This window comes from Lithobates pipiens, unplaced genomic scaffold, assembly GCF_037356315.1.
Source record: "Lithobates pipiens isolate NorthernLeopardFrog02 unplaced genomic scaffold, aLitPip1_a1.2 Scaffold_27, whole genome shotgun sequence".
NCBI classification, from domain to species: Eukaryota; Metazoa; Chordata; class Amphibia; order Anura; family Ranidae; genus Lithobates; species Lithobates pipiens.
This window is the reverse complement of record NW_027507788.1, coordinates 25,239,071-25,265,030: the sequence shown is the minus strand read 5'-3', so window position 1 is coordinate 25,265,030 and position 25,960 is coordinate 25,239,071. Positions and strand designations below refer to the sequence as shown.

At 42.9% G+C, this 25,960-nt stretch overlaps 1 protein-coding gene across 1 annotated transcript in view; it reads right to left on the bottom strand.

Moving 5' to 3' along the window:
* GRIK5 (glutamate ionotropic receptor kainate type subunit 5) overlaps positions 1-25,960 on the bottom strand; it is a 564,883-nt gene that overhangs the window by 334,398 nt on the left and 204,525 nt on the right. The window contains exon 2 of the mRNA XM_077456650.1: positions 816-958. Within this exon, the coding sequence (XP_077312776.1) occupies positions 816-906 (91 nt within the window). The 5' untranslated portion in view covers positions 907-958. The remainder of the gene's footprint in view (positions 1-815; positions 959-25,960) is intronic.

The window sequence follows — 25,960 nt, the reverse complement described above, 5'->3', positions numbered from 1 at the left end:
GTGTTTGTGTCTACTGTGTGGCCCCATAATCTCTGTTTGCCTGGGGGCCCCATAATCTCCTATTGCCATGAGCTGTCAGTCCGCCCCTGCCTACAGGGGTACTGCTACATGTGTTTTGCTAGTTACTGGGCATAGATGAGGGAGGGGGGGGGGGCAGGCTGGCATTTACCACTGTGTATACACCCACATGTGTGACTCTATAGTCGCATGGGCTGCTCAGATGTGATAGGGAGGAAATACTCAGCATAAAAGTTCACTGAAAACTGAGCATGGGCAGAGCTGCCAACACTGCTCTGAAAAATCCCTAGCTGCATTGGGGACTTGGACAGAAAGAGGAGATAGAGAACAGCAGGATCAACCAGATTTTTTGCAGAATACGGCAAACAAATCTCATAGTGACAGAGTAAGTATACACAGCATGCAATACACCATTTATTGATATTTTTTGATGATGTGGGTGTAGTGACACTTTAATAAAACCAAATTGTGTTTTTTTAGTTTGACTACAAATGCTCAAATAGCAGAAAACAAGAAAAGTCACATTTTTTTAAAGAGGAAATCAGTATAGTATGTTCTGTGAGCACATGAATAAGGTGCACCAACATGTTGACCCAGTGATCTCAAGAAATCAGGATCTGAGTTCCAAAAGAGGACTTTTCCCACCAAAGCCTAGACAGGCAGCAATCACTGCACTACCAAAAAAATGATATTTATTCCTTGTGATACAGAAAGATGCTGTCGAAAGAAGAGCAGACGATGTGCAGCTGGCTGATATTAGTAGCAGTTTATAAAGTAAATATGTCACAAGCACTTACCGACACGTAGAGATGACAGCAGCGGGGCCCCGGGGGAGGTGAGACTCAGGAGCAGTAGGAGGAGCGGAGCTCCCAGCTCAGGCTGCAGCATCTTTTTCTACTCCTCATGGAGACGGATCGAGGCGCAGCCACGCTGACACCACCTGTAGGGGAAAAAAAGAGAGATCTTGTAAGGACAAATAGCAGAGTCATTTCAAAGGAGCCTGAGAGATTAAAAACAGTAGGGGAACGTTAGAAAACCGATTTCCCTTATTGACCAATAAAATGCTTGCTGTTATTTTTCTAATGCAGATTGAAAAATTAGACGATGACCTTCTTTTGCGTAGTATTGAGAAGGAGCCTTAATGTCTGGGAGCAAAACATTTTAATGGCTATCATGAAAAAACAAATAAATAAATAAAAACTTTAATGGCTGTGCAGGTTTTACCTGTCTATACATCATTTTGACTTGATTGGGTTGTGTGATGTGGTGGTGGGCTTGGATGTCTGTGGTGTAGTGGTGGGTTTGGATTTCAGGGAGGCCCGGAAAACAAGCTGAAGGCTAGGTGGAGGGCCGGGCATGACAAAGGCTAGGGTGAAGGAGCGTAGTGGGTTAATGAGATAGGGAAAAACAGGGGAGGGGCGGAGGAAAGAAATGAATGGAAGGGGGTGGAGTCCTATAAAAGTAAGGGGAGGGGTTAACCGCCAAGCGTGTAGCAGAGCATGTGAGGAGTTGCCCACCCACCCGCCCCTTTTTTGGTTTAGTTGGGCAAAATTGTATTTATGTGTGTGTTGTCTTTCTTGTTGTCTGTGTTTTGCTTTTCCTTTCAGGGATCAGTGATGCGGGTCGTCATAGCAGCTGTAACGGCGGTGTCTTTCGGTCTTTGATGGGGCAAGGAAACTGATATGATGGAAGTGTGGGGGGGGGCTCATAGGTGGTATGTGCCCCCTTTTGGTGTATCCCAGTGGAAGGGTAGGCTGGAATACGGGATTTGGTGGCACTGCGGGAAAGGGGGTTGTCTTCGGGCTGATAAACGGCTGGAGGTCTGGTATGGTAAAATGCGGTCCCGCAGTGTACTGGTGGAGAGTGTCACGTTTAAAGGTGAAACGTGGTACCGTCAAAGACCAACTGACTGGGAGTTTAAAATTGCCGTTGCTAAATAGTGTTTATATATATTTAAATCAGAAAAGTTTTTATTAGAAACAGAATATTACAAGTCACCCGTAAAACTGAAAGTGCAGCGCACTGAATTACATAGCATTGAACCCGTATATCGTATAGAGTCTCCACATCGATAACATAACATAGGGGTACATTTAACGTGTTTATATGTATCATGTAAAGCAAATGCAGTAGTAACACAAAAAAAAGAAAGTAGCTATCCAAACAGGAAAACCTAACAGAGAGAAAAAAAAAAAAAGGAAAAAATAGGGGGGGGGGGGGGGGGGGCGGGGGGTAAAAAGAGTCAGAAACCCCTGAGAGTTATAGAGTGCAAAGATAAAAGTGCTCATGGAGCTAACACAATAGCAGTGACCGTCACCACTCCCCAAGCAATGGTTTACATAAACTCTAAATAGGTAATTTACACACCATATTATTGGCCAGGGTTGGGTCAACCCTGTAGCAGCCTATGTTGGATCAACAGGTGCGGCGCTAGGCCTGGGACCTCAAGCCAATCCTGCCAGAGATATAACATTTTTGGGGAGCGTTTCTGTGTTGGTATGTCAGCTTCTCACGTATCAGCATTCTGTTAACCTGATCAATCCACTTTTGCCTGCTGGGTACCCTGGGCTACATAGAGCAGCCGGAGTATCGCCGTGTGCGCGGGTGGGGTTAGGGTTTCTTCGTTCCATGGCCCCTAGCAGGCAGATCGCAGGATTTTTGGGAATGGTAACTCTGAATACCTGAGTAATAGTCTCCAGAATCCCAGTCCAGTACTGGTTTATATATATTTAATAAAGTTATTTAAGTTCTTGGTTGAAGAGTTGTTAATAAAAGGCTGCTATGGGCATTTATACTCCAAACTCCAGTGTGGCCTATTTATTGGGGGGGGGAAAGGGAAAGGTAACAGGGGTAAAAAGGGGGTGTGAAGAGGTAAAGGTAGGGCCAAGGGATAAAGGGGTACGAATGCATTGGTCATGGAATTGGAGTGCTAAAATTATAAACACTGACCTTCAAGGAAATTGCAGTCAAACAAGTTTTCTGCCTGCCTTTAGGTATTTGGTTACCCCAGTATATAAGAGGTTGTTACCTTGCCAGTGTTTTTACTCTTGGCTTTGGCTTATGTTTTTAATGTAAACCAGTGCTATGGCCATTTATGTTTGCTCTAAACTCCCCCCCAACTTTTATTTCCAGCAACACATACTTACCCTTTCTTCGCTCCCCCATTGTTACTTTCATTGCAGAAAGCTGAAAGTAAAACCCAGTACTTCCCAGTATGAAGGAACATGTCATCACTCATTTAGAACTCAGTGGGGGGTGATTTACAAAAGCCGTACGCCATCAGTAGAGGTGCACAATGAGGTGCAACGCACATTTTCACATTGAAGAAATTGTGCGCCAATAACAGAGCACGCATCCCCCATTTACTATAGCGATCTCGGCGCACGGGAGAATGCAATCTTTGTGCCACTATGGACATGGCACACGCCATCTCCAATTCAATATTGACAGAAGATGGAGGTGCCAATATTATGGGGTGATGTGAGGAAGTTTATTAACAACTGCCCAAGTAACAAATATGCCCCAAATAGAATGAGAAAGTAACTTTTCAGAGAAAGCCTGCTGTGCCTGCAAGTACATTTAGAACTACCAAGATCAATGTAAGCAGTGCGCAAGCGGTTCTTGCGCTCGTTCACATTAGTTTGTTCACTGTGTGGCAAAAATCTTAGTAAATGTTAAGCAATGTACCTGCAATTGCATGGGTTGAATGGGCGCACCTCGAAACTTGACATTTTTTAATAGAAAACACCAGTTGTCTTTCATTAGAAACATTTGTTAGTCCAGTCCCGGAAATTTGCATCTGCTTTACTATTCATTTCCATAAAAATTGGGTTCCTGCAGCTAGATGTGTCAAATGCAGCTAGATGCGCGACCTCTGTGTATATGAGATGCGCAACTGCTGTGTGCGTGGAGGTATGTAACCATTGCGCATATCTGGTTCCCAGAAGCTGTGGCCAGCACACAGGAATGACATCACGACCCTCCAGGAAGTTGCTTGTACTGCTGCTAATTTCTTCACACCACCATGCCCCGCTCATCATTGTTCTCTGAGGAAGAGATGATTCTTATTTGCAAATTAAGATATTTTTTTATTTATTTTTACATGGGATGGTGTTTGTGTGGGTCATGTGTGTATGTCTAAATGATTGGCCTCATTACACACACCTACTTCCTGTTTACAGATTTAATTCCGGACCAATGTATATTGCTTCCTGCTTTAGAGTGTGTGTATATATAGATATAGCTATAGATGTAGAAATGGTGGGCGGCACAGTGGTGTAGTGGTTAGCACTCTCACCTAGCAGTAAAAAGGGTCACTAGTTCGAATGCCAACCACGACACTACCTGCCTGGAGTTTGCATGTTCTCCCTGTGCCTGCATGTGTTTCCTCCGGTTACTCCGGGTTTCCTCCCACACTCCAAAGACATGCAGGTAGGTTAATTGGCTTCTGTCCAAAAATTGGCCCTAGTATATGAATGGGGACCTTGGATTGTGGGCTCCTTGAGGGTAGGGACCAATGGGAGTGTGAAATGTACAGGGAATAGGGGTAGACACTCACTCAGGTTGAATTGGATGGACTGGTGTCTTTATTCAACCTTACTAACAATGAAACTATGAAGCTATGTAGATTTTTGTGTCCACCAGCAGAGAGAAGTTGGGTAGATGTCATACTCTCAATACTGGAGGCATAATAATGGTTTAGCAAACTACAGTCCTCCAGTTGTTCAGGGACTACAATTCCCATCATGTCTGTGAATGTCAGAGTATTACAATGCCTCATGGAATGTGTCATTCCGCAACAGCTGGAGAGCCGTAGTTTGAAGATTCCTGATCACTCTAGCATGTCTTGAAAATAGGTGGTTTCTCATGTGCCTTGTATAATGCCCAAAAAATATCGCTTGGAAAATAGAAGTGGGCCATGGCACATCTACATTCCAAATGTGGCGCTTAAAGAGGAGCTGCACAAAAAAAAAAAAATATTAAAAGCCAGCAGCTACTAATATTGCAGCTGCTGACTTTTAATAATATCACACTTACCTGTCCCAGGTTCCAGCGATGTCGGCGGCAGATGACGAGCGATCGCTCGTCTCGCTGCAGCCACCGCCGCCATCCTCTGTCAGGGAATCGGGAAGTGAAGCAAGAGGGCTTCACTGCCCGGTTCCCTACTGCGCATGCGCGAGTCGCGCTGCGCTGGTTCCCCGCTGTGTCTCTGGGAACTGTGTGTTTCCCAGAACACAACGGGGGGGGGGTGGGGGCGGAGCCATGCGGCGGTGGGCGGAGCCATGCGGCGGTCTGCCCGGAAGTGGGTGCAGTTACCTGGATTATCCAGGTAACTGCACCCCCCTCCCCCCGAAAGGTGCCGATTGTGGCACCGGAGGGGGGGAGGGATAATACTAGCGGAACTTCCCCTTTAGGGTGAAGAACCGCTTTAAGATGGTCATGGACTATGCAATTTGATTGGCCAATCTCTGTACAACTCGATATTTAGGCAAAATAGGTAATAGGAATACGCACTTGAACAATTAATTCAAATTCAAGGAAATCAAACAGGCTCTTTCACTAAATCTAATTTATTTAAGATCAAACTGATTGCAGTGTATGGTCATCTTTAAAGATCAAGATCTGAAAATATTAATTTATTGGGTTAAGAAACACTTCTTTGTTCTTTGTAATGTATTGAAAGATTTGGGTAACAAAAAAACAAAAAACACATTACAGATATATTAGAAGTGATAGGAATGAGATTAGCATCAAAAGGGTTAATTAACTGAGAACACTACTAATTGCCACATCCAATTGGCTGAAATTAACCAATTGTATTGGGCGTGCGCTATTATTTATGAGAAAACCGCAATTACCCTAGCGACAGTTTCAGTTTACATATGCTGGTATTTCTTATCACTATTTGCGCTTCAATGTGCCCCAGTTGGCACGTTCGATTATTGACATTTCCGGCGCGCCAATTAATGTATGAACTGGCGCACTGCCTTCTTCTTAGTAAATCACACCAGTAAATAACATACTGGCTACTTGTAGATTTTTGTTTGCTTCTGCTGCCTGAACAAAGCAGTGGTGAAATGAAGGGCATCTGTGGAGGTCTGCATTTATGTGAACCTGCTGCTTTGCCCTACATGGGAAACTGCGTTGTTGGAGCAGTTGAATACCCGTCTGGCCCAAAATGATAAGGATAGACCTCAAGGATAATGGGCAGGCATGATGGGGTCATCACACCGATGGATTTCGCCCACCAATAGCGTGAGCTTCCTTAGGGTAACGAGACACTTTGTGGCTTTGTCTTTTAAAGACTAGACGGGGTCCCCGTACTTGGGATATCCGCTGAGGTCATTTAGACCAGGGCACACCTATTTCTTACCCTTTGCATATAATAATTTTTCTATACTGATTGTTAATAAAGTTACTTGAGGAGAGACTGCGGTTTGCCCCCATTTGTAGAACAACTAGTGGGTTCTTTCCCAATCTCTTGCTGCCCATTATTCATTACGTTCTATGGGCGCCATCAATATGTTGTTGGGTATGTCGGTAGTCCTCTGTGGTTGGCCCTATACACACTGGACCTGCCTGGATCCAACTGTAGCTTTTAATTCTTACTCAGACCTTAAGGATAGCGGTGATATTGTTTACTCGCCATTTTGTTGTGAGTGGAACAGGTTTTTTATCGTTGTCAGTGGTTGTTTAGCGTATATTTAATGGTAACATTTTACAAAACTGTGGCCTTGCCCTTTACAATTTGACATTTCTGAGTCATTATTTGGAAGCAACTGATTTTATGCGATGCTGTACACTTATGATTCTCAGCAGTCAAGTAACTTCCCAGTTTGTGTATTAACTGTGTAGCGCTTAAAACCCAACTAAAGTCCCAGAAATAGTTAGTTATTCAGTTATATAGGCATTGTACTATGTGCTTCAATTTTCTTAGTCTTACCTCTAATTTCCTGCTGTGGCAGTTGTGAAGTGAAAATAAATATAGGTTTGCAGTCCAATGGGCACAATAGTTTGACTTAGGGGTGCCTCTGTAATCTATCAGACCTGCAGTCAGGGACAGACTGACCATTGGGGCACTCGGGCACTGCCCGAGGGCCCCATGCCACTAGGGGGCCCCATCAGGGTTGCCAGCCTCAATAAAACCAGGGACAGTATGTAAAAATATGTGTTTTTTTTTAAATCCCAAGATTACAGCTGCCCCACCTCTCCAGTACCTTTTCAGTGTGTGTATATGTGTATTCTGTGTGTATACTGTGTGTGCATACTGTGTGGCTCCATAATCTCCTATTGCCCGGGGGCCCCATAATCTTCTAATGCCCGGGGGCCCCATAATCTCTTATTGCCCGGGGGCCTCATGAGTTGTCAGTCCACCCCTGCCTGCAGTGGTGCACAAAAACAAAAAACCTAAGTTTACAAACAAATGTGCATGTGAAAAACTCACACAAAAAATGCACTTGGTGGTGTGTCTCTGGTCCACTACTTTAAGAAGTAGAACTCTACCCTGATGACCCCCCCCCAGGGAACAAAGCTGCTGACAGGGGCAAAGCTCAAAGCTCAAAGGAGTCTGCGATAGTATTTTTATTTTTTTTGCAACAGTTCCTATAACAGGAGCCAATATGGCTCTAATAGACCCTTAATGCCTATTTTGTACTATTACTTAAAGTATAACTAAAGGAGTGGAGAGGGATTAGAACCCCTGTTATTTTTCACTCTCTCTATTTATGCTGTTTACCATTAGTACAAGAAAATCCCCAATTTTGGGTTGCCTCCAGAAAGGTAATAGAGGAGAAATCTTCCAAAGGTGACATTAGTTCTGGGGACCTGGGGGTCTCCAAGGAATTACAGTACTAAAACTCCCCACACCCTAGTGGTGCACCATTACTTTTGTTCCAGTCCCCAATGAATTCCCCTAATTTGCAGGGATTTCCTCTCACTTCCTGTTTGGCTACTGGACAGGAAGTGAAGGGAAATCTCTACAATGAGACACAGATGGCGAAAAATAAATCTTACAGGGGTTATAACCCTCCCTTACTCTATCCAAAATTAAAAATTTGTTTTGCCTATAGTTCTACTTTAACAGATAAAGCACATACCAGACAGTACTGGATGTTTTATCTCAGCCACAGCGGCCAAGATCTGACAGCTCAGCTCAGAGCCAAGCTTTTCTGGGTTTGTGCCTCACAGGGAAGATTGAGAAACAGAGTTTTCTCGCCTCCCCTCCGTTCTCCATCCTAAAGGCTACAATGAATGTCCTGGACTGCCTCAAGACTGAGGTGAGCCCAGGACAAGTGTTTGGCTTCTACTGGAAAGCCCGAAGCTTGCTCTTCAAAATGCTACTGCAGCTGCGAGTTTGTTTACATCCTAATACTTTCACGCCGCATTACCTGCAGCGGTGGCATTAAAAGGGATAATGACATTATTCAGCATAAGAATTATTTTTCTTAGTTCACATGCTTTTCTATTTACGCACACTGCTGGGGGTGCTTACAATGGTCAGCTTTTATTCACATGGTTTAAACCTTTTTTTCAAAAAGGGACCCGCTCCACGCTTTGGAATCAGAGAAATTCTGTTGAAAAGCATACCACTTTTAAGGCATAGACATCTTTAGCTCTAGGGCTAAAAGTTATAAAAGATACATGGAGTCTTTCAGTGCTAAAGCCTCCTCCTGAAAAGTCTTCTTCTACTAGTTGTTCGGTTGTCCCACTGAACCTTTCATCCAGGGCTGGATTAACATAGGGGCTATTGGAGCTGCAGCTCCAGGCCCCTACCTTAATATAGGCCCAGCCACCCAAAAAGGACAGACTGCCCATGGAAAGCAATGGGCCCACAGGAAGAGATCTCCCCTGACGGGCCCTGCATTCCACATGCATCGCCTGGGCAGGGTGGTGGGACTGATTAAGGGGACTGCATAAGCAGTCCTAACAGAAGTCTGGGGCACGTCAATGCAGGGCTCTTACAGAAGTTTGGGGCACGTCAATGCAGGGCTCTTACAGAAGTCTGGGGCACGTCAATGCAGGGCTCTTACAGAAGTCTGGGGCACGTCAATGCAGGGCTCTTACCGAAGTCTGGGGCACGTCAATGCAGGGCTCTTACCGACGTCTGGGGCACGTCAATGCAGGGCTCTTACAGAAGCCTGGGGCACGTCAATGCAGGGCTATTACAGAAGTCTGGGGCACATTAATGCAGGGCTCTTACAGAAGTCTGGGGCACGTCAATGCAGGGCTCTTACCGAAGTCTGGGGCACATCAATGCAGGGCTCTTACAGAAGCCTGGGGCTTCCATAGTGTTAGGCCTGTGTAACTGCACTCTTTCAGCTCAGAGTGCATGCCGATGCTTGGCCCTTACAGAAACTTGGCAAATCAAATGCCAGGCTTCCCTAGTGTTATGCCTGTATGGCTGTGCCCTTTTGAGTTTGAGCGCATGCCAGCACCGGCTCTTGGAAAACGGAAGGGTGCCCAGTAAAAGGGCCACAGAAATCCTCAGCACCAAGCACATGATGCTACTAATCTGGCCCTGCTTTCATCTTAATACTTTCAGTCACCGACCTGGAACAGGTTTATTCAAGTCAGGAACTTTAACTTTTCTCCTAATTTACTGACCATACTTATTCCAGTTCCAGTTCATCAAATGATAAAGCGGAGGTCCACCCTAAAGTGGACCTCCGCTCATCGGAACCCTCCCCCCCTCCGGCACCACAATTGGCACCTTTCAGGGGGGAGGGGGGTGCAGATACCTGTACAGTACAGGTATTCTGCACCCACTTCTGGGATAGCTCTCTGCGGAAAGGGGCGTAGATTACGCCCCTTTCCGCAAGTGCCCCGCTGCCTGCTGGGAAACACACAGATCCCAGAGGCAGCGGGGACCATCCTTATTGCGCAGCGCGATTCGCGCATGCGCAGTAGGGAACCGGGAAATTAAGCCGAAAGGCTCCATTTCCTGATTCCCATACCCAAGATGGCGGCGGCAGCACCCGACAGACGATCTAGAGATCGGCTTCGGGTGCCGACATCGCGGGCGCGCTGGACAGGTAAGTGTCACTATTTTAAAAGTCAGCAGCTGCAGTATTTGTAGCTGCTGACTTTAAAAAAAAAAAAAAACGCGGAGTCCCGGTGGACTCCCGCTTTAAAGCTAATGGTCAACATTACAGCCAAATAACTACATTCAGAAGGAGGTCAGCAATTAGTCAAGAAGTCAAGGTTCAGAGAGGCACAAATACAGTAGGAGGATCCTCTGGATAACATAGGTAATAACGGCATTTTTTTTATTGCCATCTGTATCCTCTCATGGGGTGATTCACCCCTCTGTGTCCTTTGTATTCAGGTCTAAAATTTATGGGGAATCCAAAATTTTGTGGTTTAGTTATTTTTAACCACTTCCGCCCCGGACCATTTTGCTGGCCAAAGACCAGACCACTTTTTGCGATTCGGCACTGCGTTGCTTTAACTGACAATTGCGCGGTCGTGCGACGTGGCTCCCAAACAAAATTGACATCCTTTTTTTACCGCAAATAGAGCTTTCTTTTGGTGGTATTTATAAACAAAAATAGAGCGACAATTTTGAAAAAAAAACACATTATTTTTTTACTTTTGTTATAATAAATATCCCCCAAAAATATATAAAAAAAACATTTTTTTTCCCTCAGTTTAGGCCGATACGTATTCTTCTACATATTTTTGGTTAAAAAAAATCGCAATAAGCGATTATTGATTGGTTTGCGCAAAAGTTTTAGCGTTTACGAAATAGGGGATAGTTTTATGGCATTCTTATTAATTATTTTTTTTTTTTTACTAGTAATGGCGGCGATCAGCGATTTTTATTGTGACTGCGAGATTATGGCGGACACATCGGACATTTTTGGGACCATTGTCATTTATACAGCAATCACTACAAATGCAGTGATTCCTGTGTAAATGACACTGACAGTGAAGGGGTTAGCCAGTGGGTGGCAGTGTAGGGGTTAAGTGTTCCTAGGAGTGTGTTCTAACGGGGGGGGGGCTGGGCTTTCATTTAATGAACACTGATCTCTGCTCCAATCACATGGAGCAGACATCAGCATCACTTGTTGCTAGGCAGAACGGGGAGGTTTATAACGGCATCTCTCCGTTCAGCCGCCCCGTGAGATGATTGCAGGTATGCCCGCGGCGATCGAGTCCGTGGGACCCGCGACCAGACTCACGGGGGTCCCGACCAGCATGCGAGCGTGCCGGCGGCAGCACGCTTGCGAGGGCAGGGCGGCATTAAAGATTGGAAGTACCTGTACACCAATATGCCTGCCCGTGCCATTCTGCCAATGTACATCGGCGTGCGCTGGTCGGGAACTGGTTAATTTGTTATGTAAATTTGGCATATCCAAGTACAAAGTAGATACTGTATTGTGGAAAGTTTACACAAATGGGCATATCTGTTGTACAACATAAAATCCTCTTAATAAAAGAGTAGGGGGAGGGGATAGAAATGGAAAGGAGAAGAAGAACCTGCAACCTCTTCTGTGCCTGGAAGTATCTCTGATTCATTAGACAAGTGTTTCTCAACTCCAGTCCTCAAGGCGCCCCAACAGGTCATGTTTTCAGGCTATCCAGTATTTTTCACAGGTAATTTGATCAGTTTCACTGCCTTAGTAATTACCACAGCTGTTTCATCTGAGGGAAATCCAGAAAACATGGCCTGTTGGTGCACCTTGAGAAATGGAGTTGAGAAACACTGCATTAGACAACCTTGCCTTGTATATGGTTTCTCATAATCCCTGAATCCTTTGCTCCTCCCATGAAGTTCCTATTAAAACCATGACTGCACTTCCTGATTTTCCCAATTATTGTGCTCTTTTCAGCCAATATCTTACACTTGTCGCTCCTGCTGCTGCCTGTATCTTCGCTACTGCTTGTTACTGACCTTTGGCTTGTTTACAGACTATGCTTCTGCCTGATCCGTACCTGTTTTATCTGCTACTGGACCCTGGCTTGCTTACCTTTTGGTGGGGTGATCCTGAGGACCACAACCTGGTACAAACGCGCAGCAAAACCCATCTGCACCATCATGAGCTCTGGTGAATACCGGCTAGTACTTAGACCCTGCACCTCGGGTGAGCCCATGTCATCTGCCAGGGTGACCTGCTTGTATATCTATCCTGCTGATCATGAGAGCCTCTATACTGCTATACTGAACTTGACCCCTGACCTTAACACCAAGGGTACCAAATAGCTGTGTGCTTATCCTTTGAATTAGCAATTCTGCCCTCTATTTTCTCCAAATGCAAAATTTTGAGTTATCATCAGAACAAGAAAAGAGGGAAGATCTTCAAATGTATGCAAGGGCGACAATACAAAAGCACATGTGGAAGGCAGGGACAGGTACCCATTATTATTATAATTATTATTATTATTATTATTATTAGTATTGATTTACTGTATATAGCGCCAACAGCTCTTTACAATGTATAGGGGAGACAACACAATTACAGTACAATACAAAAGGTACAGGAGGGCCCTGCTCATAGAGCTTACATTCCAAAGGGAGGGGGTGGTGGTACAAAAGGTAATAGCTGCAGAGAATGATTTGATGGGGGTGTACATTATGGAGATGTTCTCTAATTTTCCTGCAGACCATTGTTACTAAGATGAAAGGTTAGGGGAAATTGAAAATTGTGAATTGTCGCCAGAAATATGGAGAGAAAATTTTCTAATAGGAACACTCGTTCTGGAGACATCTGTCTAAGAAGGGATTGCCACCACTTTTCCTATTTCCTGTTATGTCTAAAAGACATAAAGTGGAAGGAAAAGTTCCCCAATAGAATACAGAAAAAAAAAGGTAGGAATGTGACAATAGTGCTATTTGGTGAACCCCACACTGAGTGGAAGGGATGAGGAAGTGCAATTGAACACAATGCCACCCTAATTTTCCACGAAATTTACAAGCTGGTAAAAAAATAGCAAAATTAAAATCTTCTGTCTGTGCTTAAGCTGTCACATTAAACCAGCCTAAGAAACATTTGACAAAATGCAGACAAGATAGAAGTAATGAGGAGGCATCATAAACCTCCTTTAGCCAGGACTTCTGATGAGGTCCTGTCGTAAAAGGTCAAGTTGTAAATTGCCTGGAGTGCAGTTAAAGGTATATTGACTACTACCTTAACTTTCATACATCTCAAGTCCTAAACTTTGTTTCATATTCCATAACTCCTACTGTAACTGAGTTACATTCCTAAAAAGTGGGTAAGCTAGTATAGAAGAAAATGCCATCCAAAAACCAAACTTGCCTATATTATAATGTCAAGAAGGCTAATAAAACATCTTAGACCTCCTAGAAGAAATGTACTATACACCAGAAATATATCTTATTCTGTGTCTAATAAATCATAATTTAATTCTGCTAAATTATATGCTGGTTTATGGATTGTGAAACAAATTTTTTTATGGAAATATAGATGTACCCAGGATATGTTGGCATTAAGGGTGGTTTTGCTGGTGCTGAGCATAATAAATAACTCCAGCACACCTATAACACACTCTTCAGACCTTTTGATTAGATTAGCAGACATGTGCATTTGTTTTCGTCTAAATGCATTTTCGTCGAGTTTCTGGAATTTTCGCATTCGTTTTAATAAACGATCACGAACGCGCAGAATTTGAAATCCGAAAGATCCAAAATAAAAAATGCTTTTTTTTGGTATCCATTATATTTTCGTATCATTGCGACAACAGTTCGATATAGATAGATAGAAGATTTGACATAACGGTGACAACAGCGATCTGTGTCTATTGAACCTGCGGTTGAATGTGCCTAACCTAACTCCATTAGTCCAAGATTATTCGACATAGAGAGAAAAGATTTGATATTATAGGAACATGAAAATTCGACAAAGCAGCTAAAAGCATACGATCGCCACAAGCGGACATTTATGGTCTAATGCTCCTTCCATAGGCTATAGAAGAATTCTAATGTTGTTTGACCAATAATAATAATTAATAATTATAATTATTACTAGTCAAACAACATTAGAATTCTATTGTAGCTTGTGGGTGGAGCATTTGACCGGAAATGCACGATCGCAGCGTCGTACAGTTTAGCTGCTTCATCGAATCTTCTCAGAACATCCCACATACACCATAAGCCTTCAATTGACAGATTCAACCTTAAAGAGGAAGTAAAGGCAAAATAAAAAAAATAAAAAAACACACCCTCTAAGGCAAAGGCATAATGAGCTAGTATGCATAGCATATTAGCTCATTATGAATAACTTACCTGTGAATGAAGCCGCCGAAGCGGTCCTCCGTCTTCCTCTTCGCCGCTGCCATGTATCCCGGAGCGACTTCCGGGTCTCGCTGCTCCGACGCTGTGATTCGCCAGAGCCACGATGACGTCACTCCCGCGCATGCGCACGGGAGCCGATACGAGCGGCACCGTGATCTGCGGCCTGCCCAGTGCGCCTGCGCGCCGCTGACAGCGGTGGCTGTATTCGGGTAAATATCTCCTAAACCGTATAGGTTTAGGAGATATTTCTTGGACCTACAGGTAAGCCTTAATCTAGGCTTACCTGTAGGTCAAAGTGGTTTGTAAGGGTTTACAACCACTTTAATTAATTTGGATTTTCGGATAAATGCATTTTTAACTAAACAAAATAAATAAAAATGAATAAATGTATTTTTCGGATGAAACTGAAATTCTGAAACAAAATATTTCAGTGTGCACATGTCTATTGGATGGAGTTAGCTTTGCAGCACCCTCTCCAGGGACCAGAATAAGTTGCTGCATTAGCAGCTGTGAACATCAGAAATGCTTCAACTAGAAATGAAAAACTCTATCTCTCTGAAGAAGCTACCATAGTGTAATAGTTATAGTATATAGTTATAGCATAGCATTACCATAGTGTAATAGTTATAGTATATAGTTATAGTATAGTATTACCATAGTGTAATAGTTATAGTATATAGTTATAGTATAGTATTACCATAGTGTAATAGTTATAGTTATAGTATAGTATTACCATAGTGTAATAGTTATATTATTATAGTGTAGTTATAACCCTGTCTGGGCATGGCGGCAAGCAATACTAGCATTTTTTAAACATCACTATCACAACAGCGTATACTGCGAATGGTACAATATATATGTAAATGGTTAACTGCTAAGTTAACCTGCCCTAGTTAGGATCACTCTCAGTCTGTTGCTACTTTGATTAGTTGTTCTGTAAACCATAAAAATCACAGTGGAGGGTAAAGCTCAGAGTGTGCGTGGGTTTTAATCATCTACAACATCCAAAATGAAAAAAATATCTTTAGATATACGTTACAAATTGAAGGTCCACTTTCACCGCAACCTCCAATGCTCTAAGAAGGCTGCTTTACTTTACGCTCATTTACAATGAATAGTGGCACATGCTTTAGCGCCTAACCTCTGTTTTTGCATCCAATCAGTCCGACACCTTAGCCCTTGTACACACGGTCGGAGATTCCGACAACCAAATCCGTCGGATTTTGTCCGTCGGATCTTGTCCGAAACTGTTGCATACACACGGTCGGTCAAAGTTGTCAAAAAATGCGATCTTTCAGAACGTGATGATGTAATTTCGTTACGATGGGACTGCGTTCAGGCTAGTAGCCAATAGCTTTGATGTAGGAATTTGATCTGAGCACGCGTGGCACTTTGTCCGATCGGAATTTTCTACACATGATCGGAGCATGTCCGATCGGAGCAGTTTGTCGGAAAATATTTCCAGCAAGTTGGAAAATTTGGTCCGATGGATATTCAGACGGAAACAGTCCGATGCAGACCACACACAGTCGGAATATCCGACAAAACGGTCCGATAGGACACATTCCGACGGATTCTCCGACCGTGTGTACAAGGGCTTACACTTGGCGCATTCTTACAATGAGCCTCTTTCCCTAGTCCATAATAATCCTGAAGGTAACTAAGGATTGTTACAAACTTCTCCTTAAATGCTTTTAGGAAAAGCAACAGTATATCGAACACCTATATGTAGATAAAGGGAATGCCATTACACAACACACAGAGCCAAGGAAAACCAAAAACTGACTTTACACAATGAGAAAAGGGTTGGTGTCCTACATGTGAAGATACGCGGCATAAACAGAATAGCGAGAATTCTTGTGCAGCCAGAGTGTCATCAAGTGCATCAATGTGACACCCCATTCAGGGACAAGTGACAGGATAACAATTGGTCCCGTTACAAACATGTGGATAGATGACATGATGAAGGTATACTCACTTCTAGGAGGAAGAATAATACATGCAGGGAGAAAGACAGTCTAATCGCCATCAGCGAGGCTGTACACCAGACAGAGCCGATACAATCTACACCGGGTGACACCTTGACAAGCCATAAAGGAGCAGCCATGACTGACACATAAACATATTTATGAAACCGCCCTGCCTGCGTTCTCTGGAAGGTGCCAGGAGATAGAAGCTGTCAGTGATTGAAGTGAGGAAGAAAACGCCACCTTACTATTATTTCTTACAGAAAGCAGACTGCAGATTCACAGCCGCTGTACAAAGGTATTGTGAAGATACACTGCAGGTTATTTTATGAAACAATGCCCACTTTAAAGGGTATTCAAATTCAAGACCTGTTTTTTTTTTTTTTTGGTAGATTAAGGAAAGAATAAAAAAATGTCTGATTACTATTGTGTCCCTTTGCGTGGGTTTCCCATTACTTTCTGTCTTAAAGACACAACAGGTAATGAGATGAAATCTCTCCAAAATAAAGTTAGCCAAAGATAGATCGAATCTCGGCTGATTCATCAGTGACCAGCCGAGATTCATCTATCTATGGGCAGGTTGGTTGTACCCAAGTCAATCCATCTATCGATTTGGGTACAACCAGCCTTTAGGATTTTTTTACATGTGATTACTGCCAGGGGCTATAACCGCTATCAGTAATCATTGTGTTCTTTTGGCCTGGAAGGTTCTCCATCCTCCCTGCAAGAAGAACACAATAGCACGGAGGGAGGGATTCTCCATCCACACTGACTGTGTTGATAGAGGAATCAAGCAATTTTCTTTCCTTCTACCCAGGCCATGTACTGTCCTGTCACCATTTGAGGAGACCACAAGGATGGGGAGCAGTGACAATGCATGCATCAGTGACACTGTCCCTCTAGTCTTCCTGCTGGAGCACATGCTTCATGGAATCATGGACAGGGCACTTGACGCAGAACAGTGGGAGGAAAAGGACTTCCTTTCCTCTCAAGGCCCCCTTTATCTAGCCAGCCAAACACACAGGAAGAAGATGAGGAGGAGGAGGAGGATTGTGTCAACATGGATGTAGAGGATAACACTTAGCAGCAGTCTTCAAGGGATAGTTTTCAGTCCCCAGAAACCCAAGGAGTTGTACGTGGCTGGGAGGAGGTGGATATGGACAATGTGATTTTTAGTGACCCAGAAGACTCAGAATCAAATGCGTCTGCAAACTTATGCTGCATTGCCTCCCTAAATCTGCAAAGCCTGCGAAAGGACCCTTGGATTTTCGTGGTATCAAGGAGAGGGATCACTACTGGCTGGCAACCCTTCTTGATCCACGTTACAAGGGTAAAGTTGCAGAACTCATCCTGCCTTTGCAGAGGCAGCAGAGGATGAAATATTTTCAGGAGGCCTGGAAGAAAGGTTTGTGTAATGCATTTCTAGACCCTGGGAGGTTACCATTTCCTGGTGCTGGACAACATGTTGCTTAGGCTATGTTCAGTCAGAGGAAGAGCGGTGGAGAAGGTGGCCGGCTGACCGATGTCTTTAAACAATTTTTCAGTCCTCAGTGCCAAGGTCTGATCGGTTCAAGCAACAAGTGTCTGCATTATATGGTGCAGGAATATCTAGGGCAGACTTGGAGACCTTTCCAACAGAGCATCCACTGGGTTACTGGGTCTACAGGATGGACTACTGGCCAGAACTTGCTCAGTATGCAATCGATCTACTGGCCTGTCAAGCATCAAGCGTTCTTTCTGAATGCACATTCAGTACTGCTGAATGGTTTGTAATGGATCAAAGGCTGTGCCTGTCCACAGACTCCGTTGATAGGCTCACAGGCTCACATTTATAAAAATGAATCAGTCTTGGATTAGTAGCTATCAAGGACCTGAATTGCTTGAATTTGCTATGGATCTGGGATCCCTTGAAGACTGCCTATGCTGACTATCCTATTCCTCCTCAATCTTGAGGATGCTAGCTTCCAAAAATATCTTTGGTTTAGGGCACCACCACCCAAGGCCCAATTTGTCTGCCCCTGTTTAACAGAGGCATGTAATTACAATTTTTGATATAATATTTCACAGCAGGGCCCGTTCCTGCATCCAACAGGGGTTACTGTGAGGGCTTACATTGTTGTGGCACCACCACCACCAAAGGCCCAATTTTTCTTTTCAACAGGGGCATGTAATTACAATTTTTGATATAATATTTCACACCATTCCTGCACCCAACAAGAGTATCTGTGAGGTGTCACAGTGTTGTGGCACCACCACCACCACCCAAGGCCCAATTTTTCTGCCCCTGTATAATATGGACATGTAATTACAATTTTTGATACAATATTTCACAGCAGGGGCCAATCCTGCGCCCAACAAGAGTATCTGTGAGGGGTTACAGGGTTCTGGCACCACCAACACCTAAGACCCAATTTTTCTGCAGAGTATATAGGGCAGGCCAAATAATATATATATTGCTGTTCAGAGTATATGGTGCCTGGGGGCCCCCATGCCATTTTTTATCCAGACCTGAAGGGCGTGGTATGGATTTTGGGGTTGACATCCACGCCATTTTATTTTTTTGGTATTTTTTGTGCGGGGTTCCCCTTAATATTCATACCAGACCCAAAGGGCCTGGTAATGGACTGGGGGGGGGGGGACTCATGCCATTTTTCTCAATGAATTTTATCTATATTTCCGGTATCCGACAATACATTACAGCCGCAAGCAGTTTTAAATGACATTTCTTTCATTTAGAAATAACATTTAGCTGTGGTACTGTTATAAACATGGGAAAGATGCACTACTTTACATGTAGACTAATTAGACCCCCCAGGCAAGATATTTAAAGGAATATTTTATTGTTTCACTTTAAGCATTATTAAAATGACTGCTCCTGAATAAACTGCAGTTTTTAAAACTTTTTTTGCATTGATACATGTCCCCTGGGGCAGGACCCGGGTCCCCAAACACTTTTTATGGCAATACCTTGCATATAAGCCTTTAAAATGAGCACTCTTGATTTTTCACATTCGCGTCCCATAGACTTTAACGGTGTTCACGTGTTCGCACAAATTGTTTGCCTATTCGCATGTTCTCCTGTGAACCGAACTTGGGGATGTTCAGCTCATCTCTACAGACAACAATATAAACCTGATGGGGTTTCAAAACTGACCCATGCTATCCAAAACAAAAAGGAAAAAAATTGTGCTTGCGATACAGTTTAAAAAGTCTGATAATGTGCAAATGACCCATCGCTACCGGATGTCAATCTACTGCAATCAGATTAAGAACTGCTGCATTTGTAAAACCCATTCATAGCCCAACTTTGCCTTTGTATTTGCTTAATCCAGTCATGTTTGCTGCCATTTTTTTAATGGGAAAAACAGGTTTTTAGCAAAAGTTGCTGCTTGTGTTGCTGCATACAAAACACAGGAGCTGACTTCAGGTAAAAAAAAAAAAAAAAAAAAAACCCTTTGAAAATGTTTTTATAGGCAAAACATTGTAAAATTTTTTGGATAGTGTACGGAAAGGTTAGAGTCTCTGTCAAGTTTTCATTGCTAGAATGTCCTGTACACTCGGTCGGACTCTCCGACGGAAAATGTGCGATCGGACTGTGTTGTCGGAAATTCCGATGGCGTGTGGGCTCCATCTGACTTTTTCCGTCAGAATTTCCGTCACACAAAGTTTGAGATCTGGATCTAAAATTTTCCGACAACAAAATTCGATTTTCCGTTTAAATTTTCCGATCATGTGTATACAATCCCAACGCACAAAATGACACTCATGCTCCGAATAAATTACGAGACAAAAGCTATTGGCTACTGGCCTCTTTATAGTCCCATCATACGTGGTTTATGTCACCTCGTTCTGAACGATCTGATTTTCCGACAACTTAGTGCAACTATGTGTATGCAAGACAAGTTTGGGCCAAAATCTGTCTGAAAAAAATCCCAGGGATTTTGTCGTCGGAATGTCCAACCGTGTGTACAGGGCTGAATACATGTAAAACAAAAAATAACACTGTCACCACCATATATAAATACCTGCAATGTATTTTTATTGAGTTATTATTATGGCCCGAAAGGCAAAATATCAAACCCCAAATATCAACCACCCTATATAAAAAGAGAACAATGCTAATAATACTGCATTGGTCTGTTCATACAAACTCATAATAATATATCATGGAATATCAATAACACATAAACTTCGAATACAAAAATTGGTGACAACAGGCAACACACTTCACCACTTGTATACTGATTTTTTTTTTTCTGAATAAAATAAATTAATGTTGCTTGAAATCCAGCATAGAAGTGTGTAATTTATACTATACATCAAGAAGAATATTTTTTTCCCATTTGGAATAGTCCTCAGCATATTGATGGACTTTAATATCCAACAGGTCTCAAATTTCACGTCTCCGGCACAACAATTTTCAGGCAAACACATAGAAGGCATGAGTTGTTAATAAAGGTTCTTCAGCTCCGTCAATTATAGCTTCTCTGAAAAAAGGTCATGAACACAGCAGACCTATAATAAAGTAAATGGTTTCATATAGGAACATTTCCAAAAGCTTGCGTAGACTTGATTGTGTTATATCAATGACTTAAGAGGAGCCTCACGGATACTAATGTCCAACAGATGTTATCTGTGACAAACGTTCAATATCTATCTAAGAAACAGAGTCACCTACTGCTACTAGCATATCCTGGTATGCAGTTCATTTGAATTGTGCATACAAATAAGACCACTGAATGAGGTCATTGTGGTTTGCATAGCATTTAAAGAGGAAGTAAACCCTGATGAGTTTACTTCCTCTTTTTTTCCCTGCAAAGGTAAAGCATAATGGACTACTATGCATCGCATAGTAGCCCATTATGTGTCACTTACCTGACACAGGAGCCAGCGAAGTCGCGCTGTCCCCTGTAGTCCGCCGCATCCATCTTGCTGGTGGCGTCTCGCAGCTCCGCCGCTGTCATTCGGCGAAGCCGCGATGACGTCACTCCCGCGCATGCGCACGGGAGTCGACAAATGCGGCAGATCCATTCTTGGAACTGCCGCGTTCAGTGCGCCTGCGCGCCGCTGTCTACGGCGCATGCGCCGTAGACAGCGGTGCCCGTTTTCGGGCAAATATCTCCTAAACCATATAGGTTCAGGAGATATTGCTTGGACCTACAGGTAAGCCTTAATCTAGGCTTACCTGTAGGCCAAAGTGGTTTGTAAGGGTTTACAACCACTTTAAATGTTTCTTATATTGTATAGATCAGTCTGGGGTTCTTCTAGAAGCTCTTTTGTTTTCTCTGAGAAGAGAGCAATGGCAGAGCGATCTCCTGCCTACACCGACCACCAATATATGGGGTCACATCTACAATGACCACCGATGTAAGGGGCCACTTATACATTGACCACCAATATAAGGGGTCACATTTTTCACTGACAACTCATGGGGCCCCCGGGCAATAGGAGATTATGGGGTCCCCGGGCAATAGGAGATTATGGGGCCCCTGAGCAATAGGAGATTATGGGGCCCCCGGGCAATTTGAGATTATGGGGCCCCCAGGCAATATGAGATTATGGGGCCACACAGTATACACACACACAGACACACAATATACACACACAGAATACACACACACACACACAATGAAAAGGTAGTGGAACAGCGGGGCAGCTATAATCTTGGGATTTTTTTTAAAAACACAGATTTTTACATACTGTGCCTGGTTTTATTGAGGCTGGCAACCCTGATGGGGCCCCTTAGTGGCATGGGGCCCTCGGGCAGTGCCTTAGTTCCCGAATGGTCAGTCCGCCCCTGCTGACAACTAATGTAAGGGTCCACTTCTATATTGACCACCAATGTAAAGAGACACTTCTACACTGGCCACCAATTTAGGGCTCACTTCTATACTGACCATCAATGTAAAGAGTCCCCTCCACACTGATCACCAATTTGAAGGGTTATTTCTGCACTAACCAACAATTTAAGGGGTCACTTCTACACTGACGACCAGTGTAAAAAGTGACTTCTACATTGATCAACAATGTAAAACGTTACTTCCACATTGATCATCAATGTAAAGAGTCACTTCTACAGTGACCAACAATGTACAGACTCATTTCTACATTAACGAATAATGTAAAAAGCTTTTTCCACACTGACCATCAATGTGCGGGATCCCTTCTACACTAAATATCCATTGTAAAGAGTCACTTCCACACTGACCACCAATGTAAGTTTTATTCTACACCCATTAACAATAGAAGGGTTCCCTTCAAACTCTTTGTTTCTTCGCTAACTATTATTATTATTTGTTTGCTTTCATGATTATTAGGTAAACCCAATTTATTATTATTATTTTTTTTGTATGTCTCTATAACTTATTAATCATGCTCATGTACTATGAGCTGTAGGTCTAAAAATTGAATAGGGGTTCCCTGGGACAAGAAAACTATTTTAAGGGGTCCTCCATGGTAAAAGGGTTGAGAAAGGCTGGCAAAGATCTATAGTACTACATGAAGAAAAACATTTTTCATAGAGAATATGATAGTAGAAGATACACCCTCACAATTTAATAACATTCAAGATTCCAGTAGTATTTGAAGTGAATAGCATATAATGCCATGTTCAATGGAAATGCCATCCAAGTGTCAGCAGCAAAATGCCCTATTAAAAGAATTAAGTGAATACATTTAGATACCCCATGCTGGCCACCAATGTAAGGTTTATTCTATATCCATCAACAATGGAAGGGTTCATTATTTGTTTCATTTCATGATTATTAGGTAAACCCAATTATTTATTATTTTTTTAAATTTCTATAACCTACTTATGCTAATGTACTATGAGCTGTAGGTCTAAAATTTTAATAGGGGTTCCCTGAGACCTGAAAGCTATATTAAATATTTGAGAAAGCCTGGTATAAATCTATACAGACTATTATAGTAGAAGATACAGCCTCACGATCATTCAAGATCCCAGTAGTATTGGAAGTGAATAACATATAATGCTATGTCCAATGGAAATGTCATCCAGGTAGAAAAATGCCCCATAAACAGAATTCAGTGAATACATTGAGATAATCCATTATCCACATGGGCCAGATTGAAGGAAAATCCAGCAAGTACTCTATGTGACAAAGAGAGCAGGCTGTGCAGGAACTGTAGGAGCATGTCTCTGATGCATGTTTCCATAATGGCATCATCAGAGGGGCAATTAGTAGTTCCTGTGAGTATGATTTAAAAAAACAGAGGGCGCAGAGTCATATCCATACCTAATGACACAGTTTTATTAGGTTTTTTCATTAATGTCAGGGTCCCAACTTGGGAGATTCACCCTTTTTATTTGTCTTAGTGACCATCGTCAAGTGAAATCCAAAAATGTACAGAACCTGAACAGTAGATGAAATCATCCAATGAGGATACCTATTCTAGAGATAACTGGTAAATGGGCAATTTCCCCTCTTTTTGAAGAGATTACTTCTCACTTCCTGTTGTGCTTCCAGGACAAGAAATAAAGGGCAATTTACCCAGGGGTCACAAGTACAAAAAACAAACACACATGACAGTGGTTTGAACCCTTCCTTGCTTTATTCAAAGCTACATAAACCATTTTGTCCCATAGACATAATTTAACTGAATGCCACTGGGACTGCATTTGTCTTTCCAACTTTCTGAGATGGGGGAAAGGAACACCTTTTATTATAAAGCATGAAGGCAAAAGACACAGACCTCCCTCACCTCCAGTAATCCAGACCATAACAAATTCATAGAGACCCGCACCGAGAATGATACAGTGGTTGCAAGCAGGAGCAAGCATGCAGGTAGTGAAGTCATAGGGAAATCGTAACTCCCAATCTGAATACTTGTCCTAAGTCAGATGTTGTCAGGTCCCCTGAGACCAGGTGACAGATGCACTCCGTAGGAGTCGGAAGTGTACCGCTAGGTAGTGGACCTTAGGACTGACTGCTGCAGATTGTACCCAGGGAGATTCAGGACACAGGTCTACAAGATCACTAACACAGATCCCAATGGGAGCTGGAGCATAGATTCCCCAGGGTTTGGAGTCTAAGAGCCAGCGGGTGTTCACCAGAGCCTCCAGTGGTGAGGATGGACTTCTCTGCAGTCTGGCTCCAGGTGGCGGCCCCTAGGGTCTCACAGCTCACGCTCACAGTAGACTACAGGAGAAGGAAGCAGCAGGCTGGAACGACAAGGATAGTAAGGGGATACGGTAGAGGTCAGGGCAACTAGCAGACAGGAACAACAGAGTACACGCCAAAGGTTCAGGGTCACAGGCAGACAGGGATGGTCAGGGACCTGCAAAAGGTCAAGGTCACAAGCAGACAGGAATCGTTGAGAACATGCCAAGGTCAGTAACAGAGTCAAACATAGAGCACACGGCAAGCAGGAACCAGGAAGCCAAACACACAATGAATACACAATGGTTGATCGGCCCTGTTGGCTTGCAGTGCACAGGTTAATATAGGGTTCCCTGATAGGGCCTGGGGTGGAGCCATGCTTAGAGGAGAGGTTATAAAAACCACCAGGTGGAAGTGGTTGGCCTCTTAGTCAGAAGATATGAGGGGAGGTAAGCAACCAGAGGAAGATCACTGCATAACCATGACAGATTTTATTGAACCCAGGCAGCTAGGATTTTCCAAATGAGAATTCAGCACTGATGATAATCTATAGTACCAGGTGTTTTAAGGACTCCAGTACAGTTTTGTGATGTTGAGGTGTGCTACTGAACTGCATTTTTGCATTGTGTGTTATGATGTGTGATTTAACGTGCATTGAATTAGGGCACCCCATACATTTTTAATAGGCTGTCAATGGACCACAATGGATAAAAAAAAACATACCAGAGTCATTTTTGAAATACAGCGCACCAAACCAAACAGCACAAGCGTTGTTGTGAACTTCAGCGTGGGTACGTTGACAGCTACTGTACTTGTGCCTTGGGGTGACTTTCTAAATGATTGGCAACATAACACAGCTCACAAAGTACAATAGTAAATTATTTATAAAAGTTTATGTAGACATCAGGCCAGTCTTGGGTTGACCATTAAAGTTGATGTTTGGGCACCAAGGAAGGGAGGCACCACAGATTTTCCCCCCTAGCTATCATGCCCATAACACGTTCAGCGCCATACTCAATCTAAGTTGAATTCTACATATTTGTTGTTATCTTCTGTGTTCAATTTGAATCTACATTGTTTAACAAAAATGTTTTCCTAGACACGATGGGTTACTCAAGTTTAAAAGTTTGCTTTGGCATAATATTAGATCTTAATTTGCTTTATAAACTTTGGGAGGGTGATTATTTTTGTATTTGCATTTGTTTCCTTTATAACAATTTTATTAAAAATGCATACAGTATTGAAAATTAGCATTTTTCAGTTTGCCCTAGATATGAGTAATTCATGTAATGATATTGCTTTCTGTTACTTAATGTAAAATTATTAGTTACGAAAAAAATAAAAAGTTAATAAAAAAGTTTATTCAAATATGTTTTTTTTTTTGTTTTAGATAGATGGCAAAGAGCTTCTGTTAGGCTTTTTTTTTTTACCATATTGGGGAGATGTTCCCTAAATGTTAATCCCTCTGACACCAGGAAATGGATTGAAAGGAAAGGGTGTCGCTGGGCCAGGACAAAAAACACAAAAAAAAGGTATAGAGTAGTAATTTGATGGTACCGGACCCTTAGGATGTATGTGATGCCTTTTTACTGGAAATGTATTTT